This window comes from Myxine glutinosa, chromosome 10, assembly GCF_964187855.1.
Source record: "Myxine glutinosa chromosome 10, kmMyxGlut1.1, whole genome shotgun sequence".
Classification (NCBI taxonomy): domain Eukaryota; kingdom Metazoa; phylum Chordata; class Myxini; order Myxiniformes; family Myxinidae; genus Myxine; species Myxine glutinosa.
In genome coordinates, this window is record NC_136270.1 from 54,026,748 (window position 1) to 54,054,547 (window position 27,800).

At 48.2% G+C, this 27,800-nt stretch overlaps 1 protein-coding gene across 1 annotated transcript in view; it reads left to right on the plus strand.

Moving 5' to 3' along the window:
• Positions 1-27,800, plus strand: part of LOC137434563 (uncharacterized) — a 46,883-nt gene that overhangs the window by 1,388 nt on the left and 17,695 nt on the right. The window contains exon 3 of the mRNA XM_078785668.1: positions 985-1,059. Coding sequence (XP_078641794.1) covers positions 985-1,059 — 75 coding nt within the window. The remainder of the gene's footprint in view (positions 1-984; positions 1,060-27,800) is intronic.

Here is a 27,800-nt window from a genome sequence, read left to right on the forward strand (position 1 = left end):
TATATATATATATATTTATATATATATATATATATATATATATATATATATATATATATATATATATATATATATATATATATATATATATATAGTGTTGCGGTTCTGAGAGTGTACATATAACATCATTAAAGCTTAAAGGGTTGCCCCCCATAGTTAGTCCACAAGCAACACGTAGGCCCACTTAGAATATTAGTTATGTCATAGTATGTGTGAGTATAAGGCCATTTCCCTAGTAATATCTGCGTTGTGTAAAGAAATAAGTTAGGCCCCCTTTCATTTTGCCTCCACCCTCCAAATCTACCTCGTTGGGCAGAATCCATCCCACGCCCCATTTTGGCTATTGCACCTCGCATTAGGATGCTCCCTAGCCGAGTTGACACAAGATAGGCCTGAAAGAGGAAGGAGCGTGGGGTCGGGGTGTGGCAGGGTCGAGGAGCACGTCAGAGGCGGTGACGGTAAGAGCCATAACCAATCAGGGCTCTAAGGGCATGGCGTGAGGGGTGTGGTAAGGGCGCGGCTGGCAAGTTCCAGAGGGTTCGCTGGGCGGCGCTATATAAGCCCACGCATAAAGCCCTTGAACAGGACTGATGCAGAAGGACGAGCGCAACTCGACTCGCGTTAAAAGGACTCGGAGGACTAGCGTGGGAGGATTGCCTTAAAAGGACTGGAGCAGAGGACTCGCGTGCACACGGCAGTGGTGAGAGGACTGGCTGGAAGAGGACCGCCATTGAGAGAACTGATCCGGAACCTTCGTGTAAGAACGGCATTAAGAGGACTGGCGTGCACACGACGCTTTCGAGCCTGGATTGCAAAGCGCATTGTTCGCGCTAATTGAACTATTGCGAACTATTCGTTTATTACGTACGCGGCTGAGCCGCAAGTGTAACCGCCGAAGCCAGCCTACCGTTTGCCCTGTGATAATCCCGTGTGCAAGAACGACACGTGGAGAGCTCCTGCCGTCTTTGTTCGTCTCCTTCGCAGTGCGAGTTGGGGACCGGAGGAAGAACTGCCTGGACGCCATCCCTGGACCATCGACCTGTTCGTCTGCAACCCCGTGTGAGTATGTCTGAGTGTGACAGGCCCGTTTGTCCAGGGATAAGTTAAGACTGTATAAGGCTGCACTGTGTATTCTTCTTCTTCTTCTTTATTGTACAAAGTGTAAATAAACCATTTGTTATTCCTTTTCTTACAAATTCGACCGTTTCAGTCATTTCATCCATTGGGTAAGCGTGGCACGATTAAGAACCGCTCGGATCGGGTTTAGTCATTGATAACGGCTTGGGTCATGGGTCGCTACCGCTCGGCGTTTCCACTAACACCCGTGATTCGGGCAGGGCTTATTTCCTCATTTCTGGTCAGCGTTAGTACTTAGGTAATAGCGAATTCATAATCCTAAAACCCTTTTTAACGCTGCCCAGGAAGGACGTCATAGGTCCAGCGTCCCATCGGCTAGTAAAGGAGACAAGGGGACTAACCTCACCCCCCCCCACCCCCCCCCCCCTTGGTAAGGGGAAAAGGCCGACGAGGAGATCTGCAACAATATATATATATGTCTATATATGTCTATATATATATATATATATATATATATATACTATATATACTGTATATATATATAGACTTGGCATTTCATATGGAATTTTTTTTTTTTCTTGACTTGGGTTTACTTTCTGAACTCAGTATATCAATCTGGTGAGTTTATTTTACCCTTCGGTGATGTCTTTGTTGAAAGAACCATGTCACTGATTGTCTTTTGCAGCAAGAAGTCAATAACAGGTTTATATCACAGGTGGCGTGACAAAATGTAAGGACAGGTACATTTGATGATTGGCTTCACAATCGGGTATATAAGGGTTGTTGCGTTCTGTATTCGTGGAAAACAACTGCTGCACGTCTACAAAAGTTATTGCCGCTTCCTCTGGAGATGGTCCGTCAACTTGACAATGCTGTTTGTCATGGAGTGGTGGCTTTATGAAATTCTGGCATGAAACAGCGTGCTATTGCTCGGCAGTATGGCATCACTCAAGGTCAGGTGTCAAAGATCCTGAAACGAAATGCTCAGAGGGGTGTCCCTACTCCAATACCGAGGCCAGGACAACCACACAGAACCACAAGGAGAGATGATCGCCAGCTGCACCGGTTAGTCTGCAATGGCCGTACCAAGTCAGCTAATCGGCTTAGGGCTGAGTGGCAGCAACTGACAAATGTGCCTGTATCCAGAAGGCTAGTCAACCAATGACTGGTTCAAACAGGCTATCGTGCCAGGCGTCCCCTGAGAAAGCCATGCCTGACCAAACAACACAGCCAGCGCCGATTGCAGTGGGCCAGAGAGCACCGTCAATGGCAGCCAGGACACTGGATCACGAGACCTTCAGTGACGAGTCTAGATTTCTGGTCTATCGTCAAGATGGCCACGTCCAAGTGCGCAAACAAGTGCATGAAGCCCACAACGAAGATTGTATAGTGCCAAGAGTCCAAGCTGGAGGTTGTGGGGTGACCGTTTGGGCTGCTTTTCATGCAGGGGGCAAAACTGACCTGGTTGTTCTGAATGGAAACCTGAACCAGTTCAAGTACAGGGTCATTCTGGAAGAAACATTGCTTCCATTTGCTCTTGCAGCCTTTCGAGGAAACTTTGTCTTCCAAGATGACAATGCATGGCCTCATCGTGCTCGCATGATCCAACACTTTCTTCCTGACCGTGGTGGAGAGCATATGGAGTGGCCTGCCATGTCCCCGGATATGAATCCGATAGAGAACTTGTGGGCAGAATTAACGCGTCAAATCGACAACTTGGACCAGCAGCCTGCCTCTGTGCGTGAATTGCAGCAGACTATTGTCACTGCATGGCAAGCGATTCCTGTCCAAACCTTGGCAAATCTCGTGAACAGCATGCCTCGAGGTGTACGTGCTCTCCTGAATGCTCGTGGGGGTTACACGAAGTACTGAACTGTAATTTTACTGTCCGTAATCCCAGTCATAATTTAGCTTTTGTTTTTGTTGAATTTTTTTTGGCTAATGTGAAAAATAAAGAGATACTTCTGGAAAATGTACAGAAGTTTAACACAGTACTGTCTGTGAATTGAGTTCGATATCAGTTTACCTCACTTTCAAGGATCAATTTATTTGCTTCGAAATGTCAAATGTGGTTTTTGTTTCTTTTGAAGGTCACATTAACAAAATCTAGAATAATTTCAACATAATTCCAATGAACTTTTGGTTCTAAGTCATCTTGAAAAGTAAGTTCACCCCCACAAAAAAAAATTCCATATTAAATGCCAAGTCTGTATATATATATATATATATATATATATATATATATATATATATATATATATATATATATATATATATATATATATATATATATATATATATATATATATATATATATATATATATAGATATATATATATATATATATATATATATATATATATAGATAATATATATATATATATATATATATATATATATAGATATATATATGCGAGTCTCAGCTAACCCCCACTCTAGTAGGGAAAATGGCCTTAAAATGCATGTTGTTGTTGTGTGTGTATATATATATATATATATATATATATATATATATTGTTGTGGTTTTGAGAAATAAAGGCAACCCCCCTTTAGTTAATTGCACCACAACATGTAGCCTCGCTTAGTTCAGTTATTTCTTATTAAATGTTAGGTATAGTCTCCTTCCCAGTGTTAGTATGCGTTGAGACAGGTAAGTAAGGGTATGCCTCATTGGGCCTGGAATGCCATGTGCTGGGCCTAGGACAAGTCTAGGAGGCCCGAGGGAGGAGTCAGAGGGAGTGGCTGGCAAGCAGCACCAGCCAATGGGAGCCAAAGCGGAGTGGCCAATTATGGCAGCCAATGGGAGCTAAAGGGGAGTGGCCAACAACGGCGACCAGGGGAGGTCCTTGGAACATTCTAGTGGGACTCCGGGGGGGGGGGGCTATAAAACCCAGCCCCGGACCCCCGAACTCTCTCTCTGTCCCGGGATTCTGAAGCTCTCAGCGCTCTCTGCCCAAGCACTCTCTGTCCCGGGATTCTGAAGCTCTCAGCGCTCTCTGCCCAAGCTCTCTCTGCCACCGAACTCAAGAAGCTCTCAGCGCTCTACCCAGATCTCTGCCTTCTGCCCCCGGACTCTGCTGCCCCGTTTTTCCTGGCTCTGATCTCCCGTCTTGCCCTCTATTTCTGGAGATAAACGCTCTCGCAGGACGATCTCTCCCATGGCCCTATACTCCGGCGATCTCCCTGCCTGGGCTCCCTGCACGTGCGCATTTGCCTCGCCAACTTCAGGACACGCTGCGGAGAGTCCTGTGTGTGCACGACTGGAAGCCGACGTCCTTGCCGCAGACATACTCGAAGGACACGCCCAACGAGCCATCCGGGGCAAGCTGCAACAAGCGGCTGCGCTTTGATCGCATCCTCTTCTTCCTTCCTTGCCACGCGTGAGTCAGAGGGCCCTTGTCGGGGAATTAAGTAAGAACGGTTAAGTTTCTATCCTGTGTCTCTTTTCTCTGGCCATTGTACAATTTGTAATAAACCTGTGTTTTGCTTCCAACTTGGCCGTTTACGTCTTTTCACAATTGCCCTCGCATTGTACAAGATAAAACCACTCGATCGGGTTCATAGTGGTTAATGGCATGAGTCACGTGACACGCAAACCGCTCGGGCATATCAGACAAGCGTGACTTGTGTGAGGTTCAGCCCCCGTCCTCGCAGCGGCACGTGTATCGAAGGTACTCGGGTATTTGACCGGAAACCCTTCTGCGCGCTCGCTGCGGGTTTGGTGGCTGGAATTGCTCAGCAATCCGCCCCCCACGAGTGTAAAGTGGGTAGTGGACTCGAAGCTCGAGGGGGAGAAGGGCTTAATCCCCCCTCAGTATGTCGACGGGGTCGAGATCCGCAACAATATATACACAAAGAATTAAGTTAAGCACCCCTACACAAAGAATTAAGTTAAGCACCCCCTAATCCTGTCCTGAACCTGAACCCCCTCGAGCACGTTTGGGACATGTTGGGACGACAAATTGCGAAGATGGTCCCTCCAATAGCCAATCTGGATGAATTGGAACGTGCATTACATCGGGAATGGAACAACCTGCCACAGCAACGCATACGACGGCTTACAGGGTCTATGAGACGTAGGGTTGAGTCAGTGATCCGATCACGTGGGTCCTACACACGTTATTGACGCAAAGATCGCTAGAGGTCTTCTCAGAACAATGACTGTACGTTAGAAAACATAAACGTCATCCACACTGTCCGTGATGGACCTATAGCTCCATACTTAAATTGAGGTGAAAATATGCCTAAAATTCCCAAAAAATTTCACCTTAAATTATTCAGAATAAAATATTGAAAACGGCATGATTGTTATGTTTTTATGTGACCATAATATCACTTCTCCAGAAAATATAGCAATATCATGGGTATATTACACTGTTTTGACGACAACAAACTTGTAATGTGCGAGGTTGTAAAAAAACGGGGGGGGTGCTTAACTTAATTCTTTGTGTATATATATATGTGTGTGTGTGTGTGTGTGTGTGTGTGTGTGTGTGTGTGTGTGTGTGACCCAGTCTCCCCAGTGTGTGTGACCCACTCGCCCACGTGTGTGTGACCCACTCTCCCCCGTGTGTGTGCCCACTCTCCCCCGTGTGCGTGATGTGGGAGGGAGAGGATTTGAGCTCTTAAAGTCACATTTTACATGAGATGTAATAACACATTTCAAACTGTATTTCCCATGTGCACGTACATGCATGTTATCAAAAGTAAATACATTGTGTAGATTACATTATTTGTGGATATGATAAATTGCCAGGAACCATTTTGTGAAACTGAATGTGCAGGTGCAGCATCCAACTCAATATGTCGAAATCTCACACATGTCCATGCCCGTGGGATTCCCGCGGGTGACCCCACCAGTCCAAATATATTAAGGGAGCGGAAGTTTTATGTCCGTCTGTCACGCTATGTCATTACATCTATGATGTCATTACGGCGTACAATGGCTGACTCCACCCACCACCACTTTTATTCATATGCCGTTCAGGCCAAACATGTCGTCAAAGCGGTCTAACCTGTCATATATCACAATCGCCATGCTCTACCTTCACGTTTTTCATTCAGTGTGAAACACAAACAAACCCATTGTTAAAATGATCATCAAATATCGAAAGCATCGGTGTAACGGATCTTCCAACGACACGGTACGGGTAGGCCTTAGGCTTCATGCCTTCAATCCTTCATGCCTCACCTTCAGGCCGCTTTGGACAAATTAGCCCAGTTTTCTTAATACAGTAGTATCGTTTTCGTAATGATAATAACGTTAATAATAATGATAATATCGTTAATAATAATGATAATAGTAAATATAATCGAAACACTTTAATCCCAATGCTGTGAATGTAAAGTTAATGGATTGAAGTGGTGTATTATTTCAGAACCCACGATGTTATCTCCCATGGCCAAGAAGGACTTTTATTGTTGAAGATAATAAATCGTACCGCAATGAAGTATTAATGCCATACTAATTGCCTATACACTGCCCAAACAAAGTGAGGGTTTTCCATGGAACTCTGTTCCATGGTCCCTGCTAGTTAATTCGAAAAGGATAACCTTTATCAAGATGCATTTGGCCTTTTCAGGTGTACGGAGGTCTTTTCTTTAAAGGAAATGAACCTGTCCATGTAGACAGATAACCAGGAACTCAGATCCACGGATCAGTACAGTACAGGTATATAAGATAAGGCCTGGTACGCATCGAAGCTGTCTAGTCTAGGCTTTAATCTAAACCCAACTATAAATTGTTGCCCTGGTATTCGCAGCTGGGGCAAAATATTAATGTGTGCACCTTCCATTGGATGTATGCAAGGCCAGAGGAACCATCTGCCAATACTGGTTGTTGATTAACGTTAAAGATCTCTGTGTCTTTTATTGCGAGTCGGTGAGTTATCGCCTGCACCTTCATCAAAATACAAATTCCTGCCACCTTCCGTGGAATGTCAGGCCTGGCCAACCGCTTCGTGAAAGACTTTTTAAAATTTTGTTTCCATTGGCTATTAAAATTAACTAGCGTGGATAGGCTCACTGCGCTCGCCTCACCACGTGTCGCTGAGGAGGCACGGCCTTGTTTAAACTGACAACAATGACTGTACGTGACTTTGTGTGTTGTCATGATTTACACCAATCATAATACAAACATTTATTTTGTACAAATTTACTTGTAATATTGGTCATATTATTTATTTGTAATATATTTGTAATTTGGTGATATTATTTCTTTGTAATATTGGTGATATTGTTGCGGATCTCCGACATCGGCCTTCCCCTTATCAAGGGGGGGTTAATCCCCTTGTCTTCTATCTGGCCGACGCGATCCTGGGGGTTATAACGTCCTCCCCGGGCAGCGTTAGGTAGGGTTTGTTAGGCCTAGGGATTCGCTATTACCTAAGTACTAACGCTGACCGAGAACGAGGAGATAACTCCCGCCCGAATCACGGATATTGATGGAAAATGCCGAGCGGATAGCAATCCGCGATCCGAGCTGTTAACAAATACTAACCCAATTATAGCGGTTCCTAATCATGCCACGTATACCCAATTGAGAAAAGACTAGGACATTCGGATTTAGAGGAAACCAGATTGAACAGGTGATTTATTATACAATGCACAAAGAAGAGGAAAAGAAAGGAATGTACAAGGAAGAGGAAGGAAAAGTACACAGGGCAGTCTTAATAACAGTCTTAACTTAGCCTTTGGACTCGGGCCCGTTCGCTCTCAGGCTCGGTCTCAGACTTCAGACTCACGCGGGGATGTAGAGGTAGGGTGGAAGGTCCGGCGATGGCGTTCACAGCTCCGGTCCAGCTCTGGTCCTCGACCCGTACCAAGCAGATGATGGTGGACGATCGACAGCTCTCTCCGTAGCGTAGGCGCGAGCGGACAATTATACTGATGGAGGAAAGGTCGGTAAGCTGGGCTACTGGCGTAAGTAATATGCGTACCGGCCACAGCGCGTCTCTCCCTCTTGTACTCAGCGCAATACAATGTTCATAACTCGACTTGTTCATCACTCTCAACTCCGGTACCACTCTTCTCATCTCTTCTCCTCTGCCGTGGGAGGCCTCGCGCAAGGGGTTATATGGTCACGCCCAGCGAACCACCCCAAAGCTCTAGCCACGCCCTGTCAGGCGATCTTACCTCAGCCCTGGTTGGCTGGTGATGGCTTACCGGCTCCACCTTGATGGCTGCTTGACGTGGCCACACCCCCACCTCACACTCCTCCCTATCTCTCAGGCCTACCTCGTGTCGTCTTGGCTAGTTCCAATGAACCAACAACCAAGGAACGGCGGCGCTGCTGGTGGCCAAAGTGCAACTGCGGCTAAACAAACCAGCACGGAGCAGCAAACGCTGCTGCAGCGCAAGCCTAAAGGCAGCGAACACTGCTGGCCAGGAAGCTGCAAAAGCCAAATGGCAAAATAAAAGGAAAAGTCTCCTCCGAGGTGGAAGTTGGGGGTGGCGGCTGGAATGAGGTGGAATAAAAGGAAAAGTCTCCTCCGAGGTGGGATTTGGGGGTGGAGGCTGGAATGATGGCTGGATGGATGGATGGATGGATGGATGGATAATGATGGGGAACCTAGGTTATTTGATTTACACAACGCAGATGCAACTATTGGAAATGGCCTTATTCTAAACACATACGAAGAAATAACTAACGGTTTAAGGTGACCTATGTGTTGCATGTGGCCTATCTATGGGGTGCTACCTTTACCTTTATTAAATGATGTTATTTACAAGTGTGGGATCTCAAAACCGCAACACTGCACCCCTCCTTTCGCCAGGCTCGTCCCGAGCCGAACCGATACCTGGGTCAGGACTACTTTTACAATTAGTGTGACACTTAGGTGTAGTTCCCCTCTACTTTTAACCTCACCCTAAGTGCGACAGTTTTAACACTAGATATTTCCCCCCTGCTGCGTTGTGTACTATCTAACTGACTCGCCCACAATTAACCGAATTATGGAATTATTCGCAAACTAGACATTTAACCCGGTGGGGAGTATGTTATTTACAATACACTACTAATTATTTACAACTACAACCCAGGACCTGTCTTTTGTGGGAAAAAGAAGAGAGATTTTGATAAGAGGAAATACCATTGCACTGCACTGCACCAATACACCATACACCAATATGCACCTAAATAAAAAAAATGCACAAAAAGCACCATCACCGAAAATGCACAAAAACAAACATTTTAAAATCATCCGTGATGTCTTGTGCCTTGCTTGACTGCTGGGCCGATGGATCTTGGCTGCATTTTCTTCTTCGGTGTTAATTAATTTTAAAAAGGGCACAACCCGCGTCCACTTTTTTATTTATGGCCAGCAGGGCCTGCGTAGGTGGTCCGACTGCCTGGCATTGATGCCACTTAAAAACACAGTGGTCCACAAGCAAGATGCTGCTGGCAGCAATGGTCTGTCCCAGCAAAGGTGCCAGGCCACAGAACGTGTGGTCCAAAGGTACCAGGCCACAGAACGTGTGGTCCATATGGTGTATCAGTGCAGGCAGGCAGGCAGGCAGCAGGGTGCAGGCAGCAAGAGTGCGGCCGCACCGCTCAGGGCACCTGCACACTCCCCTCGCACAAAAGACCATAGGTCCATGAGTGGGGAAGGAAGACAAAGCAGAGGTTAGCGGGGTGCAAGGGCGCAAGGGTACACATCATACAAGGTAATGTGACATGAGGGGCGAGGGAGAGTGAGCGGAGAAGGCTCGTCCCTAGCGTTCGTACCACCCCATGTCACCTACTCTACCCTTGCCCTTCCCCGTATTTACACAATTTACAAATTTTGTCGCTAACGTCTTGTCTACCATATCTCCTCTAAACCGAATTCGTCATCAATCCCTCCTAAGGAGGAAGAGATGGAATATCACAATGCCTCACCCACGTCAAGTTGCGTCTTACATTCGAAATCGTTCACAAAACCTGGTGTGGAGTCCTGTCACCTCGGTGAGTGGATGTGGATGATGCGAAGAGATTTTCTCCCTAACTATCCTTCTAAATGACATTAACTCTTTACTCTCCCCGGGGTCTTGCCCTGCCAATCCATTGTCCACTTTACACTATGTGGTTCTAAAAACCAATTCCCATTGCCCATACTGTGGTGCTCTCCCAATTTGGGGTCTCACTCCCCCATTTTTTCTATACTGTGCCCTCGCACAATTTCGGGGCTGGGTCGCGTGGCTCTCCTAGCAGGTCTACTCACCTGCACACCTCCGCCACTGAAGTCGCCACCCGAGCTTGCCTAGCTCCTCACTACCCTAACCTGGTGAAGGCCCTCCCTGGCTCTCTCCCCACTAATGCCCCCTCTGGCATTGGGCTACCCGGGTCCTCTCCTCGGATCCTCGGGCCCCGCTGAACTCTACCTGGCTCCCAGAGCCTACCTGCGGCCTCACCTGGTCGACAGACTACCAGTGGCAGAGTGCTCCAATAACTATACTCACTAACAGGCTCACACGCCCAGCCAATTCCATATACTCATGCACCAACTCCAAGCAATACTTTGCTACTTTCAGCACCACAGACGTCAATATCCAAACAATTTACCTACTCCCTCTACCTAACTTTAAACTACCCGCCCCGGGTACTCGTGAAGGGGTCCATCCTCCCCCCATTCACTCCTTTGCACCATGCACTCCACACCACTCATTCCACACTACTCACTCCACACCATTTATTCCACACACCTATTTCCATACACACCAAGCTCTCTTGCACACTTCTTGTGCTCACGCACCTGTTTCCCACCACTTGCATCCCATGCAAGTCAATGCACTCTCACACAACTCCATTCAGCCACAATACACCACCTCTGGTGATTCCAAACCATTGCCTCATGCGCTCAAATTTTCCCATGCCCAATTCCTCATTTGCTCAAGCTCATCACAAAGATTTATCACACATACATCATCATCTAGCTAACTACTACCCTCTAAAACATGTGCTTTCCTGTCTTCCCTTATACTAGCCCTCCCTCGTCATTATCATCCAACTAATCTACTCTACGTCCCCACTACTTGTACCAATGTCCCTACTTAAATCTCATGTCACCTATGGTCAGCTATTTCCCTAACAATATCCTAACCCTCCCTGGCTAGTTCTCACCGCCAACCCCATAAACTATAGCTCCTTTGCCCCCAATGTGAGGGATGGTAGGACTACAATCCCTCTACATCGGGCATCATTTCCCAACACTATCATCATTACAGTCCGCTTCACTAAGAGCCTCTCAGTGCGTAAATACATTTTTTAAACTTGGCTTCGCAAGGCCAAGCAATGCATTCGGGTGGTCTGTCTACTGTAGGTTGGATCCGTCCGGCATTTTCGGTTCAGGGGAGGAGGCGTACTCGGGCCAAGGCTCCAGGCACCATCCCTACGCAGCGCTTTGCGCTCCCATGCGCGATTGCCCAGCCTTTCTCGGCCGGAGCGCCGCCACCGCAAGGGGCTCTGAACCCTCCTCCTTCCCCTCGAACCGGGCCGATCGCTTTTCCTCTCAAAGCGCGGCACCGACCATACAGGGTGGGGCCCGGCACGGATCGTGCATGGCGGTTCTTGCAAAACCGCCACGGCAACGATCCCCGCTGGTCCCCGCAGCACACAAAGCCCGTCACGGACCGCGAGCCCGCGTCGGCTATCCGTCGCCCTACGCGCTACTCCCCCGGTCCGCATCGATGCTTGAGCCGTATTCTCACACACACACCTCGCAACCCACTCCTCTCTCGCACATTGATGCGCCCCTGCACCTTCCATGCATCCCATACATTCTATTACTGCACTCTCTCCTCGTGCATTCTGTTCGTACTCTGTACTCGCACCTACACACCCAGGCACACTCACGTCGTTCGCACACTTCATTAACACACATCCTCGCGCACATCCTTGCGCACTCATACCATTCCCACACTCCGGCACACACTCAGCCACTGCACACCTCTGCGCACACCCTGGCGCACACTCATCCGTTACCTCCCCAGTAACTACCACAAGTGTGCACTCCTGCACACACCCAATCAGCGCACCCATAACCACGGGTGTGCAATCCGTTGCACACCCAATCACATGCTCTGGTGTGCATCCTCTCACACTCTCTCCATCCATCTCTGGTGTGCATCCTCGCACACTCTCTCCAACCAACTCACACTCTGAGTCGCACGCACTCTCACTTTCACACTCTGTATCACACTCGCGCTTTGGCGCACACCTTTTCCTCACACTCGCACCATTCACTCTCGTACAGCACACCACGGACCTTCCACCAATGCCCGGGTGATGTCGCGATCCCAAGCACGCGAAAAATGTTTTCGCGTTAAACACTTTCGCGCCAAACCTTTTCGCGCCATACACAGCCCGACTCACCTTGGCGCTTCCTCTTCTTTGCTCCTCCACCACCTGCAAACTTCCATTTGGGTTAACAAGCGCGGCATCATGATGAGAATGCAGACTTTGAGTACATTCCATCTTTTCCTCCCGCGATTGATTTTCTAAGTCGGCCGTCTCTTCAACCCCAATTTCAACTATAAATTATTCCCTTTTCTTTAATTATTTCCTCGACGACCGCTGGTGCCCATAAAATTTGCTTTTCCAATTCAGCGGCCGTCGGGTTTTTCACACCCCGAGTCGCGATTTCTATCCCGGTTCACCCGGCTGTGCTTTGCTCCCCCTCGCTTAACCCGCGCTCCTCAAGCCACGCTACCCCGTCGCATACCGATGTGCCTCCCCCGCTCGACCTGCGGTCTATGTTCTCCCCAAAAATTTTTATGTGGCCACCCATTCGGTTTTCAAACCATGTTAACCCGTCCTTCATTCCTTTCATTTGATTCTCTCGGGTGGCCATCCTGCTTTTCAATCCCGTTAACCCCTCTTTCATTCCTCTGGCTTGGCCACCCACGTCCTTCAACTGGCCCCCCAATTTGCTTCTGAATCCCCCAAATTTGCTTTCTAATCCCCCAATTTGACTTCCCACATCATTTCTCAATCCCCCAATTTGGTTTCCCATATCATTTCTCAATTCCCCAATTTGGTTTCCCATGTCATTTCTCAATTCCCCAATTTGGTTTCCCATGTCATTTCTCAATCCCCCAATTTGGTTTCCCAATCGCTCACTGTTCTGTTCCATCCCCATTTGTATGGCTGCTTGTATCTGTGCCATGAGGGCCTGCACATCTATCGCCCCCATTTGCGCAGCGGGCACGGCCTTCGTCGCCATGTGCGAGGCGCCGCCATTTTGTTCGCCTCCTGCCACCTCCGCTGCTGTACCCTCTTCAATTTCCTCTTCCATTCCTCCCAATTGTCCCACTTCTTCCTGGGGGTCCTGGGTTAACTATAATTCCTCCTCGTCTACCCCCAACGGCATCCGATCGCCTTGGCTATCCATGGCCCGATTTAATTTGGGATGTTAGTGCTAAATTTGGGTCGCTCGTAATTTTGACCAAATTTGTCCAAAAGATAAAAAATTTGGTTCGGGTCCAAATCCCACTCCCAGACACCAATTGTTGCGGATCTCAGACGTCGGCCTTCCCATTATCAAGGGGGGGTTAATCCCCTTGTCTTCTATCTGGCCGACACGATCCTGGGGGTTATAACATCCTCCCCGGGCAGCGTTAGGTAGGGTTTGTTAGGCCTAGGGATTCGCTACTACCTAAGTACTAACGCTGACCGAGAACGAGGAGATAACTCCCACCCGAATCACGGATATTGATGGAAAATGCCAAGCGGATAGCAATCCGCGATCCGAGCTGTTAACAAATACTAACCCGATTATAGCAGTTCCTAATCGTGCCACGTGTACCCAATTGAGAAAAGACTAGGACGTTCAGATTTAGAGGAAACCAGATAGAACAGGTGATTTATTATACAATGCACAAAGAAGAGGAAAATAAAGGAATGTACAAGGAAGAGGAAGGAAAAGTACACAAGGCAGTCTTAATAACAGTCTTAACTTAGCCCTTGGACTCGGGCCCGTTCGCTCTCAGACTCGGTCTCAGACTTCAGACTCACGCGGGGATGTAGAGGTAGGGTGGAAGGTCCGGCGATGACGTTCACAGCTCCGGTCCGGCTCCGGTCCTCGACCCGTACCAAGCAGATGATGGTGGACGATCGACAGCTCTCTCCATAGCGTAGGTGCGAGCGGACAATTATACTGACGAGGGAAAGGTCGGTAAGCTGGGCTACTGGCGTACGTAATATGCGTACCGGCCACAGCACGTCTCTCCCTCTCCTACTCAGCGCAATACAATGTTCATCACTCAAGTACAATGTTCATAACTCGACTCGTTCATCACTCTCAACTCCGGTACCATTCTTCTCATCTCTTCTCCTCTGCCGTGGGAGGCCTCGCGCAAGGGGTTATATGGTCACACCCAGCGAACCATCCCGAAGCTCTAGCCACGCCCTGTCAGGCGATCTTACCTCAGCCCTGGTTGGCTGGTGATGGCTTACCAGCTCCGCCTTGATGGCTGCTTGACGTGGCCACACCCCCACCTCGCACTCCTCCCTCTCTCTCAGGTCTACCTCGTGTCATCTTGGCTAGTTCCAATGAACCAACAACCAAGGAACAGCGGCGCTGCTGGTGGCCAAAGTGCAACTGCGGCTAAACAAACCAGCACGGAGCAGCAAACGCTGCTGCAGCGCAAGCCTAAAGGCAGCGAACGCTGCTGGCAAAGAAGCTGCAAAAGCCAAATGGCGAAATAAAAGGAAAAGTCTCCTCCGAGGTGGAAGTTGGGGGTGGCGGCTGGAATGAGGTGGAATAAAAGGAAAAGTCTCCTCTGAGGTGGAAGTTGGGGGTGGAGGCTGGAATGATGGCTGGATGGATGGATGGATGGATGGATGGATAATGATGGGAACCTAGGTTATTTGATTTACACAACGCAGATGCAACTATTGGAAATGGCCTTATTCTAAACACATACTAAGAAATAACTAACGGTTTAAGGTGACCTACGTGTTGCATGTGGCCTATCTATGGGGTGCTACCTTTACCTTTATTAAACGATGTTATTTACAAGTGTGGGTTCTCAAAACCGCAACAATATTATTTATTTGTAATTTATTTGTAATATTGGTAATATTATTTATTTGTAATTTGTTTGTAATATTGGTGATATTATTTATTTGTAATATTGGTGATATTATTTATTTATAATTTATTTGTAATATTGATGATGTTATTTATTTGTAATTTATTTGTGATATTGGTGATATTATTTATTTGTAATCTATTTGTAATGTTCATGGTATTATTTATTTGTAATGTTGGTGATATTATTTATTTGTAATTTATTTGTAATATTGGTGATATTATTTATTTGTAATTTATTTGTAATATTGGTGATATTATTTATTTGTAATTTTTTTTGTAATATTGATGATATTATTTATTTGTAATTTATTTGTAATGTCGGTGATATTATTTATTTGTAATTTATTTGTAATATTGGTGATATTATTTGTTTGTAATTTTTTTGTAATATTGATGATATTATTTATTTGTAATTTATTTGTAATGTCGGTGATATTATTTATTTGTAATTTATTTGTAATATTGCTGATATTATTTATTTGTAATTTATTTGTAATATTGGTGATCCATTTATTTGTAATATTGGTGATATTATTTATTTGTAATATTGGTCATATTATTTATTTGTAATATTGGTCATATTATTTATTTGTAATTTTTTTTTTATATTGGTGCTATTATTTATTTGAAATTTATTTGTATAGTTGGTTATATTATTTATTTCTAATTTATTTGTAATATTGGTGATATTATTTATTTGTAATATTGGTGATATTATTTATTTGTAATTTATTTGTAATATTGGTGATATTATTTATTTGTAATTTATTTGTAATATTGGTGATATCATTTATTTGTAATATTGGTCATATTATTTATTTGTAATATTTGTCATATTATTTATTTGTAATATTGGTGATATTATTTATTTGAAATTTATTTGTAAAGTAGGTGATATCATTTATTTCTAATTTATTTGTAATATTGGTGATATCATTTATTTGTAATATTGGTCATATTATTTATTTGTAATTAATTTATGTAATTTATGTAACAATTGGTTGTCAGGAGTTGGATTCGAACCTGGGACTAAATTTATTTAGCCCAAATTTTGGACACCAATTGTGTTAGTACTGTAACAATTGGTGTCGAGGAGTTGGATTCGAACCTGGGACTAAATTTGTTAGGCCCAAATTTTGGAACACCAATTGTACTATTAGAGTAACAATTGGTGTCGAGGAGGGAGATCGGACCCGAAGCGCGCTTAACGCGCTCAAAATTACAAGCTGCCGAAATTTATTTTGTTTTATAAAGCAAAACCCGAATTTTGAGATCGCGCCATGGACAATCAAGGCGATCGGAGGTCGGTGGGAGAGATAGACAGGGTGGAATCGACCCAGGACCTCGGGGAAATGTATGTGGAGGAAAGGGAGGAGGAGAAAAATGGCAATGTGGTTGCGGAGGTTTCAGACGCACAAAATGGCGCCCTCGCGCACGTGGTTGAGGGGGCCACGGTCGCGGAACCAATGAGCGCGACCCAAATGCAAGCCTTCATGACCCAATTCATGGTGGAAATGCAGAAAAATAACGATAGTGAGAAAATGGAAAGCAGAAAAATGGGGGCCCTTATGGACAGGCTAGAAGCCAAAATGGGACAAATGGGGAACCGGATGGATGCTCAGGGTGAGCGATTGGAGGGCCAAATGGGGGTAATGGGAAACCAAATGGGGGTAATGGGAAACCAAATGGGGGTAATGAGGGACGAAGCGAGGGGTACCGGTGAGGAGTTAGACAAGAAATTTGGGAAGTTAGACAAAAATTTTGAGGGGTTAGACAACGGGATAAAAGAGGTAAAGAATGGGTTAATGGGGGTAGAAAACAGAATGGCCGCTCAAGAAAATCAAATGGAAGGGATGCAAAAGGGGTTAGAGGGGGTAGAAAATAGAATGGCTGCCCAGGAGAATCAGATAGAGGGAGTGAAAAGTGGGTTAGAGGGGTTAGAAAACAGTATGGAAGGCAAATTGAGGGACATGAGGGACCAAGCGGAAAGGGAAGTTAACCAAATGGGGCAGCAGATAGAGGGGGTCAGAATGGGGGTAGAAACCAAACTGGATGCTCACAGGGAGGAAATGGAGCAGATGAGGGTGGCATCTGGGCAGGAGATGCAAGTGATGGGAGAGGAAATACGACGAGGGGTGAGTGAGGAGGTCTCGGGGCTACGCGAGGAGGTAAAGCGAGGCGAAAAGCGTATAGAGAAAGAAGTGAGGAATAATACGGCTAAGTTACAAGGGGGAATAGAAGATCTGACGGAGGAGGTGGAGCAGCTGACAGAGGGACAAACTAAGTTAGTGGAGCAGGTTCAAAAGAACACTGCGGTACTAGGAGGGTTAAAGGCGACACAAAAAGAAATTAAAAACGAATTAATAGCGACGCAGAGGCAATGTCAGATGGTACGGGAGGAACTGACAATGAGGGTGGAGGAGGTGACAGAGATAATGGAGACAAAGGACCGGCAGGTGAGGATGCACATAGAGACGGTCACGGTAGCCTTAGAGGACGAACTTGAGGGGACGCACCGAGAAATAAAAGAGGTTAAACAAAAATTAGAGGAAGTGGGAGAAGAGGTGAGTGAAATTAAGAAGGGACGAACAGAAACTAAAAGAGAAATCCAGGAGGAAGTGATGGAATGTGTACAAGGTCTGTGTTCAAATCATGATGTGATGCTCACTAACCAAATAAAGAGTTTGCAGGTGGCAAAGGAGGTGCGGAGACAAAGTACGGAGGTGAGTGGCAATGTATATGATGTGAGGGGAGATTCAGTCGGCTTGGGGATTGGTTTGGATCCGGGTGTTCGTGAAAGGCCGTTGGTGAAGTGTGTGACAGGTCAGGTGTGCGAAAAAAGAGGTGTGCGAGAATGTCCGACCATGGGGTGTGTGAGGAAAAAGTGCACGCCGAGGAGTGAGTGTGCCGTCAGGAGTGAGCCGGTCGGAGCGCGTGTGCGAGGGGGTACATGGAAGCGCGGTGTGGTGAGTGTTACGGAGGAAGTAACGAGAGAGTGTACACCTGTGGTGAGTGTTACAGAGGATGTAACGAGAGAGTGTACACCTGTGGTGAGTGGTACAGAGGATGTAACGAGAAAGTGTACGTCTGTGGTGAGTGTTACGGAGGAAGTAACGAGAGAGTGTACACCTGTGGTGAGTGTTACGGAGGAAGTAACAAGAGAGTGTACACCTGTAGTGAGTGTTACGGAGGAAGTAATGAGAGAGTGTACACCTGTGGTGAGTGTTACAGAGGATGTAACGAGGAAGTGTACGCCTGTGGCGAGTGTTACAGAGGATGTAACGGGAGGGTGTGCGCGAGAAAGGTGTGTAACGGACGGGTGCATGAGGAAAGAGTGTGCCGTCGAAAGTAAGGGTGAGTGCGCTGTCAAGAATGGAGGTGAGAGTATTGAGAGTGACAAGGAGAGTGAGTTGGTTGTGACAGGTGAGCGAGGATGTACACCTGGGATGGAAGGATGCACACCTGGAATGGTAGAGCGTGTGTGGGAAGGCACATTTGAGTTGGTAGTGAGGCACGTGGTTGGGTGTGCGAATGAGAGCACACCTGTGATTGTCACAGGGGAGGTGACCGAGGAGGGGGCGCGAAGCGGTGTATTGGTGAGGTGTGCGAGCAACGAATGTGTGCCAAAGTGTTCGGTGGTCAGGTGTGTGACCAAGGCTGTGAGTGGAATGGGTGTACCTGGGTGTGTAAGGAAAGGTACGAGGAGCATGGGCACAGCTGGATGTGTGAGCAAGGAACGGGCTGCGGGGTGTAAGCGTCCAGGTGAAGCATCGACGTTAGACGGGGTAGAGTTTAGAACGACTTATAGCCGAATCAGGCCCTCGGTGCGCGTCGGGCAGCTTCGCGTGCCGCGAGGATCAGCGGGGATCCGAACCACGGCGGTTTCGAAAGAACCGCCGTACGCGATCCACGCTATGCCTCGCTTGGAACGGCCGCGGCCGGGCTCCACTAGGCGGAGCGGGCAGCTGGATAGGAAGGGTCGTTATGGCGACCACGTTTTGTTGAGACGTGCCGGCAGGTCGAGATCGGGACATTGGATGGCCCCACGCCGAGGTGATGCGTGGGATCTCGGCCCGGGTAAGCCCCCGCCCATGCCCCGAATGCGGGACGCATCCAGCCGCTGGCACAAAACAACCAGCATCCATTGCTTGGCTTTACGAAGCCGGGCTGTAGATGTGAATTGGCGCACCGAGAGGATGTAATAAGTAGACGGATGATGATGGTAGTGATTTGAAACGAAATTTAGAAAAGTGAATGGAATTGGCAGTAAATGGAAAATTTTTGAATTGTTGGATTTGGACGAGCGAAATTGGTAGTGAGAGACCCCCGATGTGGTGGGATGGCAAATCCACCATCCCTCACAGGGGGGGGCAAAGGAGCACTAGATTATGGGGTGTATGGCAGTGAAAACTAGCCCGGGTGGGTTAGGATATTGTGTGTAGGGATCTAGAGAAGATGACCTTAGGTAACGTTAAGTTTAGTTAGTGACTGATACCTGTAGTGGGGACGCAGGTAGATTAGTGTGGATGATAATGACGTGGGGCAAATGCGCAATAGTTTATGGGGTGGCTATGACAACCGAGCCAGGGAGGGCTTGGATAATTGTAGGGATCTAGCGAAGATGACAGTAGGTAACGTTAAGATTAGTTAGTGACTGATACCTGTAGTGGGGACGCAGGTAGATTAGTATGGATTATAATGACGAGGGAGCGCAATAGTTTAAAGGGACGACTGGGAAGCGCAAGTTTCAGAGGGGAGTAGTTAGCTGAGATGATGCCGTGTGTGTGAGGATTGAACAGGTGAGAATGGAACAGGTGTGATTGCACAGGTGTGCAACTGAACAGGTGTGTGGAGCAGTGTATGAGGGAGTAGTGGTGATTGCATGTTGTGTTGACCAAATGGTCCAGGAAGAAAGGAGGGTGCAGGTGGCACCAGGTATGATTGCACAGGTGTGCAACGACAGGTGAATGAAGAACAGGTGTATGTGGCTGTATGGAATAAATGGTATGGAGTAGTGAAATGGATGGTCGTGGAGTGAGAATGGTGGAAATTGTGGAGTGGAGTGGATGGTGCGAAGGTGTGAATGGGGGAAGAGTGGACCCCCATCGCGGATACCCGGGGCGGGTAGTGTAAGTGTTAGGTAGAGGGTACAGGTAAATTGTGGTTGGATATTGGCATCTGTGGTGCGGGTGACAGAATGGTATGTGGATGGGTGCGTTGGTGTTGTGGAAATGGCTGGGCGTGTAGCCTGTTAGTGTGTGTAGTTGGTTTGGGCACTCCACCACTGTAAGGATGTCGGCCAGGTGAGGCCGCAGGTGGGCTCTGGGAGCCGGTAGTAGTTGTGTGGATGGGGCCCGAGGATCCGGAGGACGGACCCGGGTAGCCCAGTGCCAGAGGGCACCAAGGGGTGACAGAGCCAGGAGAGGGGCTGTCCCCAGTTAGTTAGGTTGGGGTGAGGAGCTAGGTAAGCTCGGGTGGCAACTACAGTGGTGGAGGTGTGCAGGTGGGTAGACCTGTTGGGAGAGGTACACGTCGCAGCCCAGAAATTGTGCTAGAGCACCGGGAGATGAATCGGGGGAGTGAGACCCCAAAATTGAGGAGCACCACAGTTTGGCCAATGGGAATTGGTTATTAGAACCCGTAGTGTAAGGTGGCCAATGGATTGGCAGGGAAAGACCCCGGGTAGTGTAAAGTGTGTTAAAGTCATTTAGAGGATAGGTAGGATGAAGGATCTCCTCGCACCATCTGCATCCACTCACCTGAGGTGACAGGTACTCCACACCATGCCATGTTTTGATTATTTTTTTATGATGCAAATGTTTGGATTGTGAGACGCATCATGACGTGGGTGTGACATTGTGCGTAATTCCATCTCTCCCTCCTTATGAGGATTGATGATGAATTGGTGATGGCAAATTTTGAAGTAAAGGGATTGTGGAGACGAATTTGGTATAGGGGAAATATGGGGAAGACGTGACAGTAGTGACGAATTTGTGAATGTGTAGATTTTTGTACATATGGGGTGGGAACAAGGGTAGGGTAGGTGACAGGGGGGTGACGTACGGTAGGGACGAGCTTTCTCACTTCGGCCTCCGTACGCATTTCACCTTGCATTGCCTTATTGACGTGTACCCTTGTGACCTTACCCCTCGCTCAATTGTCTTTCTTTTGTCTCCCACATGACCTGTGCGCAATTGGGTGCCGATGGGAGCGTGCGTGAGGTGGCCATTGTGCGCCCGAGATTCCCAGAACCAGCATGCATTGCGTTGATGTACCACTTTATGGACCGCTGTTCTGCGGCCAAGTACCACTTGAGGGACCCCAGGTTCTGGGGCAGGGCACCTCTGTTGGAAACCGGCCATAGTGGCCAGGGAATCTTGCTTGCGGACCTCGGTAAGGTGGCACCTATGCCAAAGAGGTGGACCACCCTTAGTTGGCCCCTGAGGCCCTAAATAAAAATGGACACAAGTTGTGCTTTTTATTATGTCCAAATAGGCCGCATGAAGCCTGAAGACGTCGGGAAGAACATCGGCCCAGCAGAGAAAGAGAAGACCACCACCAGTTGTTTTGTTGTGTTTATTATGAACCATGGTGACCGCACCGGATGGTGCTTTTGGGTGCTTTGTGGTGTTTGGGTGCTTTTGGGTGCTTTGGTGGTATTGGTACTGGTGCATCGATGCAATGCGTGCTGTCTCCTCCCTCCCAACAGGAATTTCTTTTTCTTGTTCCCTAAAAAGAAAAAAAAAAAAAAGAGAAAAACACAGGTCCTGGGTTGCGTTGTAAATAAGAAATCACGTCATTGTAAATAATGCTCCCCACCGTAAATGTATAGTTTGAGAATAATCCCGTAATTCGGTTAGCTGTGGGTTTGAGTCTGTTAGACAGGATGCAATGCAATAGGGGGACATACTTATTTGTGTTTTAAAATTGTCACACTCAGGGTCAGGTTAATTGTAGAGGGAATTACACCTACGTGCCACACTAAGTTAAAGTTTAATAGGTCCGAGGACGGACCTGAAGAAAGGGGGGTGCAGTGTAACGATTTTGAGAAGTGTGTAACGGTTTTTTGAGAAGTGTAACAATTTTGGAGGAAGTGTAACGAATGTGAAAACGTTACAATGTGAACGTTACAAACGTACGGTACCACCCTGTTAATGTAAATAATGGTCGCAGTCAGCGTCCTAGTTAATTGCATGGAATATACACGCAGGTCACGATATATCTTTTAAATAGTGTATTTCCTTATTCCATGTAGGCTAAGTATGTGTTTTCCCACTAGATTGACTTTGCATTGTATCAAACAAAATAAGCGTAGGCCCTTCCAATTTCCCCAAAACCTCCCTTCCATTTGCCTTCCGCATTTTGGTCGGTTTTTCTCTTCAACCACCATTGGCCACGAGGTAAGGTTGGAGAAGAAAGGTGTGTCTCCACCTCGTCAGAAGAGGGAAGGAGTGAACCGGCCCTAACAGCCAATCAACACCGCGGTGAGTGACCCGGTAGGCGTGCCCTCGGAGTCGGCGGCTTGATTTCGCCCGAGGTGATAAAAGCGCCTGCAGGGGACTGCTTAGAGATGAGCTGGAGCCTGGAGATGACCCTGGGAGAGGAGCAAAGAGGCTGCACCAAAGAGAGGCGGTGAGATGCGAAACGCTCCAAGCCAAAGAGGAGAGGTACTCGGAAAGGAAACCAGCTTTGGAGAGACGCGCTGAAAGGAGGGAGACGGCTCCACCAGGAAGAAGAGGAGCAGGTGTGCCGAGCCAGCGCGTGACGTCTACAGCAGCGGATACGCGACGGAGGATTTTCCCGCCAAAAACCGCGAGGAATTGAGAGCTGCTACCTCCGGCCTGGCCTCCCTCTCCAGCAATCTACCTCAAGCCCTACCTGCCTGCAATATCCCCCCGTGTAAGTGTGAACGTCGTCTGTCCTACTCGTTGTCTTGGGGTTAAGTAAAAATGAATAGGGTAAGTTAAGGATTCGCTGTGTCACTGTTTCTTCCATCCTTTGCTTGTGTGCGTATAATAAATCTGTTCTTCCTCCGTATTCTTCTTCTTCTTTTTCATTCTCTTGCGATCGCTTTAGAGATTTCCCGATTGAATATCCGTGGGGCGATCTGGTCAACGTCGGGTGAAATCGGGTTTTAATCGGGGAGTAACTGTTCGGACGCGGTTAAATACACCACCGCTCGGTCAATATAACATCTAATTACAGACGTGGCTTGGATGTTATTCACCGAGCGGTTTTGGGATGACCACGTCTGCACAAGATTATGCTCGATATTATACCCGAACGTTGACTAGTCGCGCGATGCTGGCTCAATAAGAAAAAGAAGACACCCGGCTGGGTTAAAATGACGACACCAGGGATACGGTTCTCAAGACCTCCGGAGGAGATTGTATTCGTGCGGAAGGTCAGATTACAGGGACGAGAGGTACAACATAGAAAGACAAGCACTTAGACACAATCTTATATTATTCCCGGACAGACGACAGGTAAACGGGACAACGGCTGACTCACACGGGGGTTGATGGCAGGAAAGCGGTTGTCGATGGCTCCAGGTGCACCTGTGCTCAAAGGTTAGAATCGACCCGGTCCGGTCCAGAGATGCGGGAGGTTTCAGCGCTCGGAGGTAACGTTCTTTCACAGGCGGGTTCTCTTCCTCTCAGCGATCGCAGGCAACGTTCTTTCTCCAGCTGGGGGCGCATCTCATGTCACATCCGGCGCGTGGCCGCGTATATCCGGCGGGGAGTGACACGCCCTCGGCTCGCTAGCGCCGCCCCAGATGGAATCGGTCCGCCCTTCTGATTGGGTGCGGGGGGTTACCAGGCTCCGCCCTTGAGGAGGAGCTGACAGCCAGCCCCTCCGTGGTAACCCCGTGGAGCGCGTGGTCAATGGCGCTAATCGAGCCGGTGTGAGGACGCATCCTCCCCCGCTCCGCCGCCATCTCCTCTGTTGTTGTTGTAATTGTTGGGGAAGAAGATGGAAGGAGGTATGGGAAAGGTCCTAAACTCACTACTGATGCCATATAATCACATTCTGGTGCAACGAAGAGTCATAATTAATGGAGACGAGGCCTTAACTGACATAGAATAAGAATAGCTAGGAAGATGTCCGAAAGTTGTCTACGTGTGGTGCGGTGGACCTGGGCACGACATTTAATGGGGGAATAAGGGGAAGGTCGGCTCTACTGATTGTTATTTACATGCAATGGGACTAGGGAATGGGGGATTGGGGAAAGTTGGGGAGTATTGGAGAAAATAGGGGAATATTTACAAGCGGATATGGAGGCCAAATTCTATATTCGCAACATTGCACCCTTCTCTACCCTCGGGGCGTCCCGACCCGATAAATTTTTACCTACTTTAGTGTGGCACGCAATGTAGTTCCCTCTACTATTAACTCTACCCTGAGTGCGACAGTTTTACAGATATTCACAAATGAGTAAATATGTCCCCCTGCGACGTTGCACCCTTCTCCTCACAGAAACACACCCACAGGATAACCGAATCCGGAAAGAATTCGCAAACTACACATACAGCCGGTAGGGAGCATTATTTACAAGATTACGCTGATATCTACACTACGATCCAGGACCTGTCTTTGGAGGAACACATGCAGATGTTATGCATAGAGAGAGCGCGCTTGCCAGCATCGATACACCAACCCACGAGTGCTCTGTGGCCGACGGCCTTTAATAACGTGCAGAGCACCCCATCCCAGCATCAAAAGCACCACCCCACCACCAATCGGTGCAGTCACCATTGTTCAATGATTAAAAATAAATGCGACAACCCCTAACCCTGCAGGTGTCTCTTGCTCTTCGCGTGGCCTTCAGTGGTGTTAACTATTAGTGGTTCACCTGTATGGCATAGGTGCCACGTTGACCCATAGGTCCATCAACGGGTGGTGCTTGGCCGCAAACGAACTGCGGTCCATTGTGGGTGGCCACAAACATTGCGGTCCATATGGTGTATCGATCCCGGCAGCAAACAGCGAAAGTGCAGGCCCACAACTGCACAGCCAGCACCTCTCTCTCCTCTCTCTCTACCCCAAAGCCAGATCCTCGGAGGTGGGAGACAAAAGAAGCAGACAAGTGAGTAAGGTGGTAAGGGCGCAAAAGTGCACGCAATGTAAGGTGATGCACACTGGGGGCACATGGGAACCAGGTGAGACAGGTACGTTCCTATCGTACGCCCCCCCCCCCACCAGGTAACCTACATGGCCCCTCCCTTACCCCTTACTGTATCCACAAAACACAACACTACCCATAAACATCTACTTTACAAATCAACAAACATCCCTACTGTCTTCCCCGTTCCTCCCATATACCAAATTCGTCTTCTCTCCCTCCTAACCAATCAAATTTGCCATTTTCAACTCTCATCAAAATTTGCCATTTTCAACTCAACATCAAAATTTGCCATTACCAATTCAACATCAGTCCCTCCTAGGGAGGGAGAGATGGAATCACCCCAATGTCTCATCCACGTCGTGATGCGTCTCACAAATCCACACAGCAATCTCATTTCCTGCAACAAACAAAGAAAACACAGGTGTGGAGTCATCATCATCACCACAGGTAAGTGGCTGCGTATGGTGCGACAGGTTCATTAATCCTAACTATTTCCTAAATGACTTTAACAACTTTACACTACCCGGGGTCTTTCTCCGGCCAAACCATTGGCCCTCTTACACTATGGGTTCTAAAAACCAATTCCCATTGGCCAAACTGTGGTGCTCTTCAATTTGGGGTCTCACTCCCCCGATTCATCTCCCGGTGCCCTCGCACAATTTCTGGGCTGTGGCGTGTACCTCTCCCAGTGGGTCTACCCACCTGCACACCTCCACCACTGTAGTTGCCTCCGAGCTTACCTGCTCCTTACCCTAACCTAACTACCTGGGGAAGGCCCTCTGGCACTCTCCCCACTCGGTGCCCTCTCTGGCACTGGGCTGCCCGATCCACACCCGGGATCCTCAGGCACCCATTCACAACTCTACCGGCTCCCAGAGCCCACCTGCGGCCTCACCTGGCCGACATCCTCACAGTGGTGGAGTGCCCAACCAACTACACACACTAACAGGCTACACGCCCAGCCATTTCCACAACACTAATGCACCCATTCACAACACCATTCTGCAACCGCACCACAAGTGCCAATATCCAACCACAATTTACCTGTTCCCTCTACCTAGCACTTACACTACCCGCCCCGGGTACTCGTGAAAGGGGTCCACTCTTCCCCCATCCACACCTTCGCACCATGCACACCACTCCGTACCACTCACTCCAACTCTCTCCACACACCTGTACCTGCACACCTGTGCTCTCACACCTGGTGCCACCTGCACCCTTCTCTCCCCAAGCGCATTCGCGCTGATCCACAACACTCATTACTCACACACTGCTCCACACACCTGTCCAGTTGCACACCTGTGCAATCACACCTGTTCAACCTTCACACACACGGCATCATCTCAGCTAACTACTCCCTTCTGAAACTTGCGCTTCCCAGTCGTCCCTTTAAACTATTGCGCTCCCACGTCATTATCATCCACCCTAATCTACCTGCGTCCCCACTACAGGTATCAGTCACTAACTAAACCTTAACGTTACCTACTGTCATCTTCGCTAGATCCCTACACACAATATCCTAACCCACCCGGGCTAGTTTTCACTGCCATACACCCCATAAACTATTGCTCCTTTGCCCCCCCATGGGAAGGATGGTGGATTTGCCATCCCACCACATCGGGGGTCTCTCACTACCAATTTTGCACATCAAATTTCAACAAATTAAAAATTTGCCAATCACTGCCCATCATCTGCCAATCACTACTGCCAATCCCTTGCCAATCATCAAATTTTGTTTTTCTCCAATTTTTGGGTCCAAAACACTAACCTCATCACCCAGTCGACTCACTAATACCTCTCGGTGCGCCAATCCCTGTCCAAAGCCCGGCTTCGTAAAGCCAAGCAATGGATGCTGGTTGTTTTGTGCCAGCGGCTGGATGCGTCCGGCACTCGGTGCAGGGACGGGGGCTTACCCGGGCCGAGATCCCACGCATCACCTCGGCGTGGAGCCATCCAATGTCCCGATCTCGACCTGCCGGCACGTCTCAACAAAACGTGGTCGCCATAACGACCCTTCCTATCCAGCTGCCCGCTCCGCCTAGTGGAGCACGGACGCGGCCGTCCCACGCGAGGCCCAGCGTGGATCGCGCACGGCGGTCCTTTCGAACCCGCCGTGGCTCGGATCCCCGCTGGTTCTCGCGGCACGCGAAGCCCGGCACGCACCGAGGGCCCGATTCGGCTATAAGTCGTTCTAAACTCGACCCCGTCTAACGTCGATGCTTCACCTGGACGTTTACACCCCGCAGCCCGTTCCTTGCTCACACATCCAGCCGTGCCCATGCTCCTCGTACCTTTCCTTACACACCCAGGTACACTCATTCCACTCACAGCCTTGGTCACACACCTGACCACCGAACATTTTGGCACACATTCGTTGCTCGCACACCTCACCAATACACCTCTTCGCGCCCCCTCCTCTGTCACCTCCTCTGTGACAATCACAGGTGTGCCCTCATTCGCACACCCAACCACGTGCCTCACCACCAACTCCAGCGTGCATTCCCACTCACGCTCTACCATTCCAG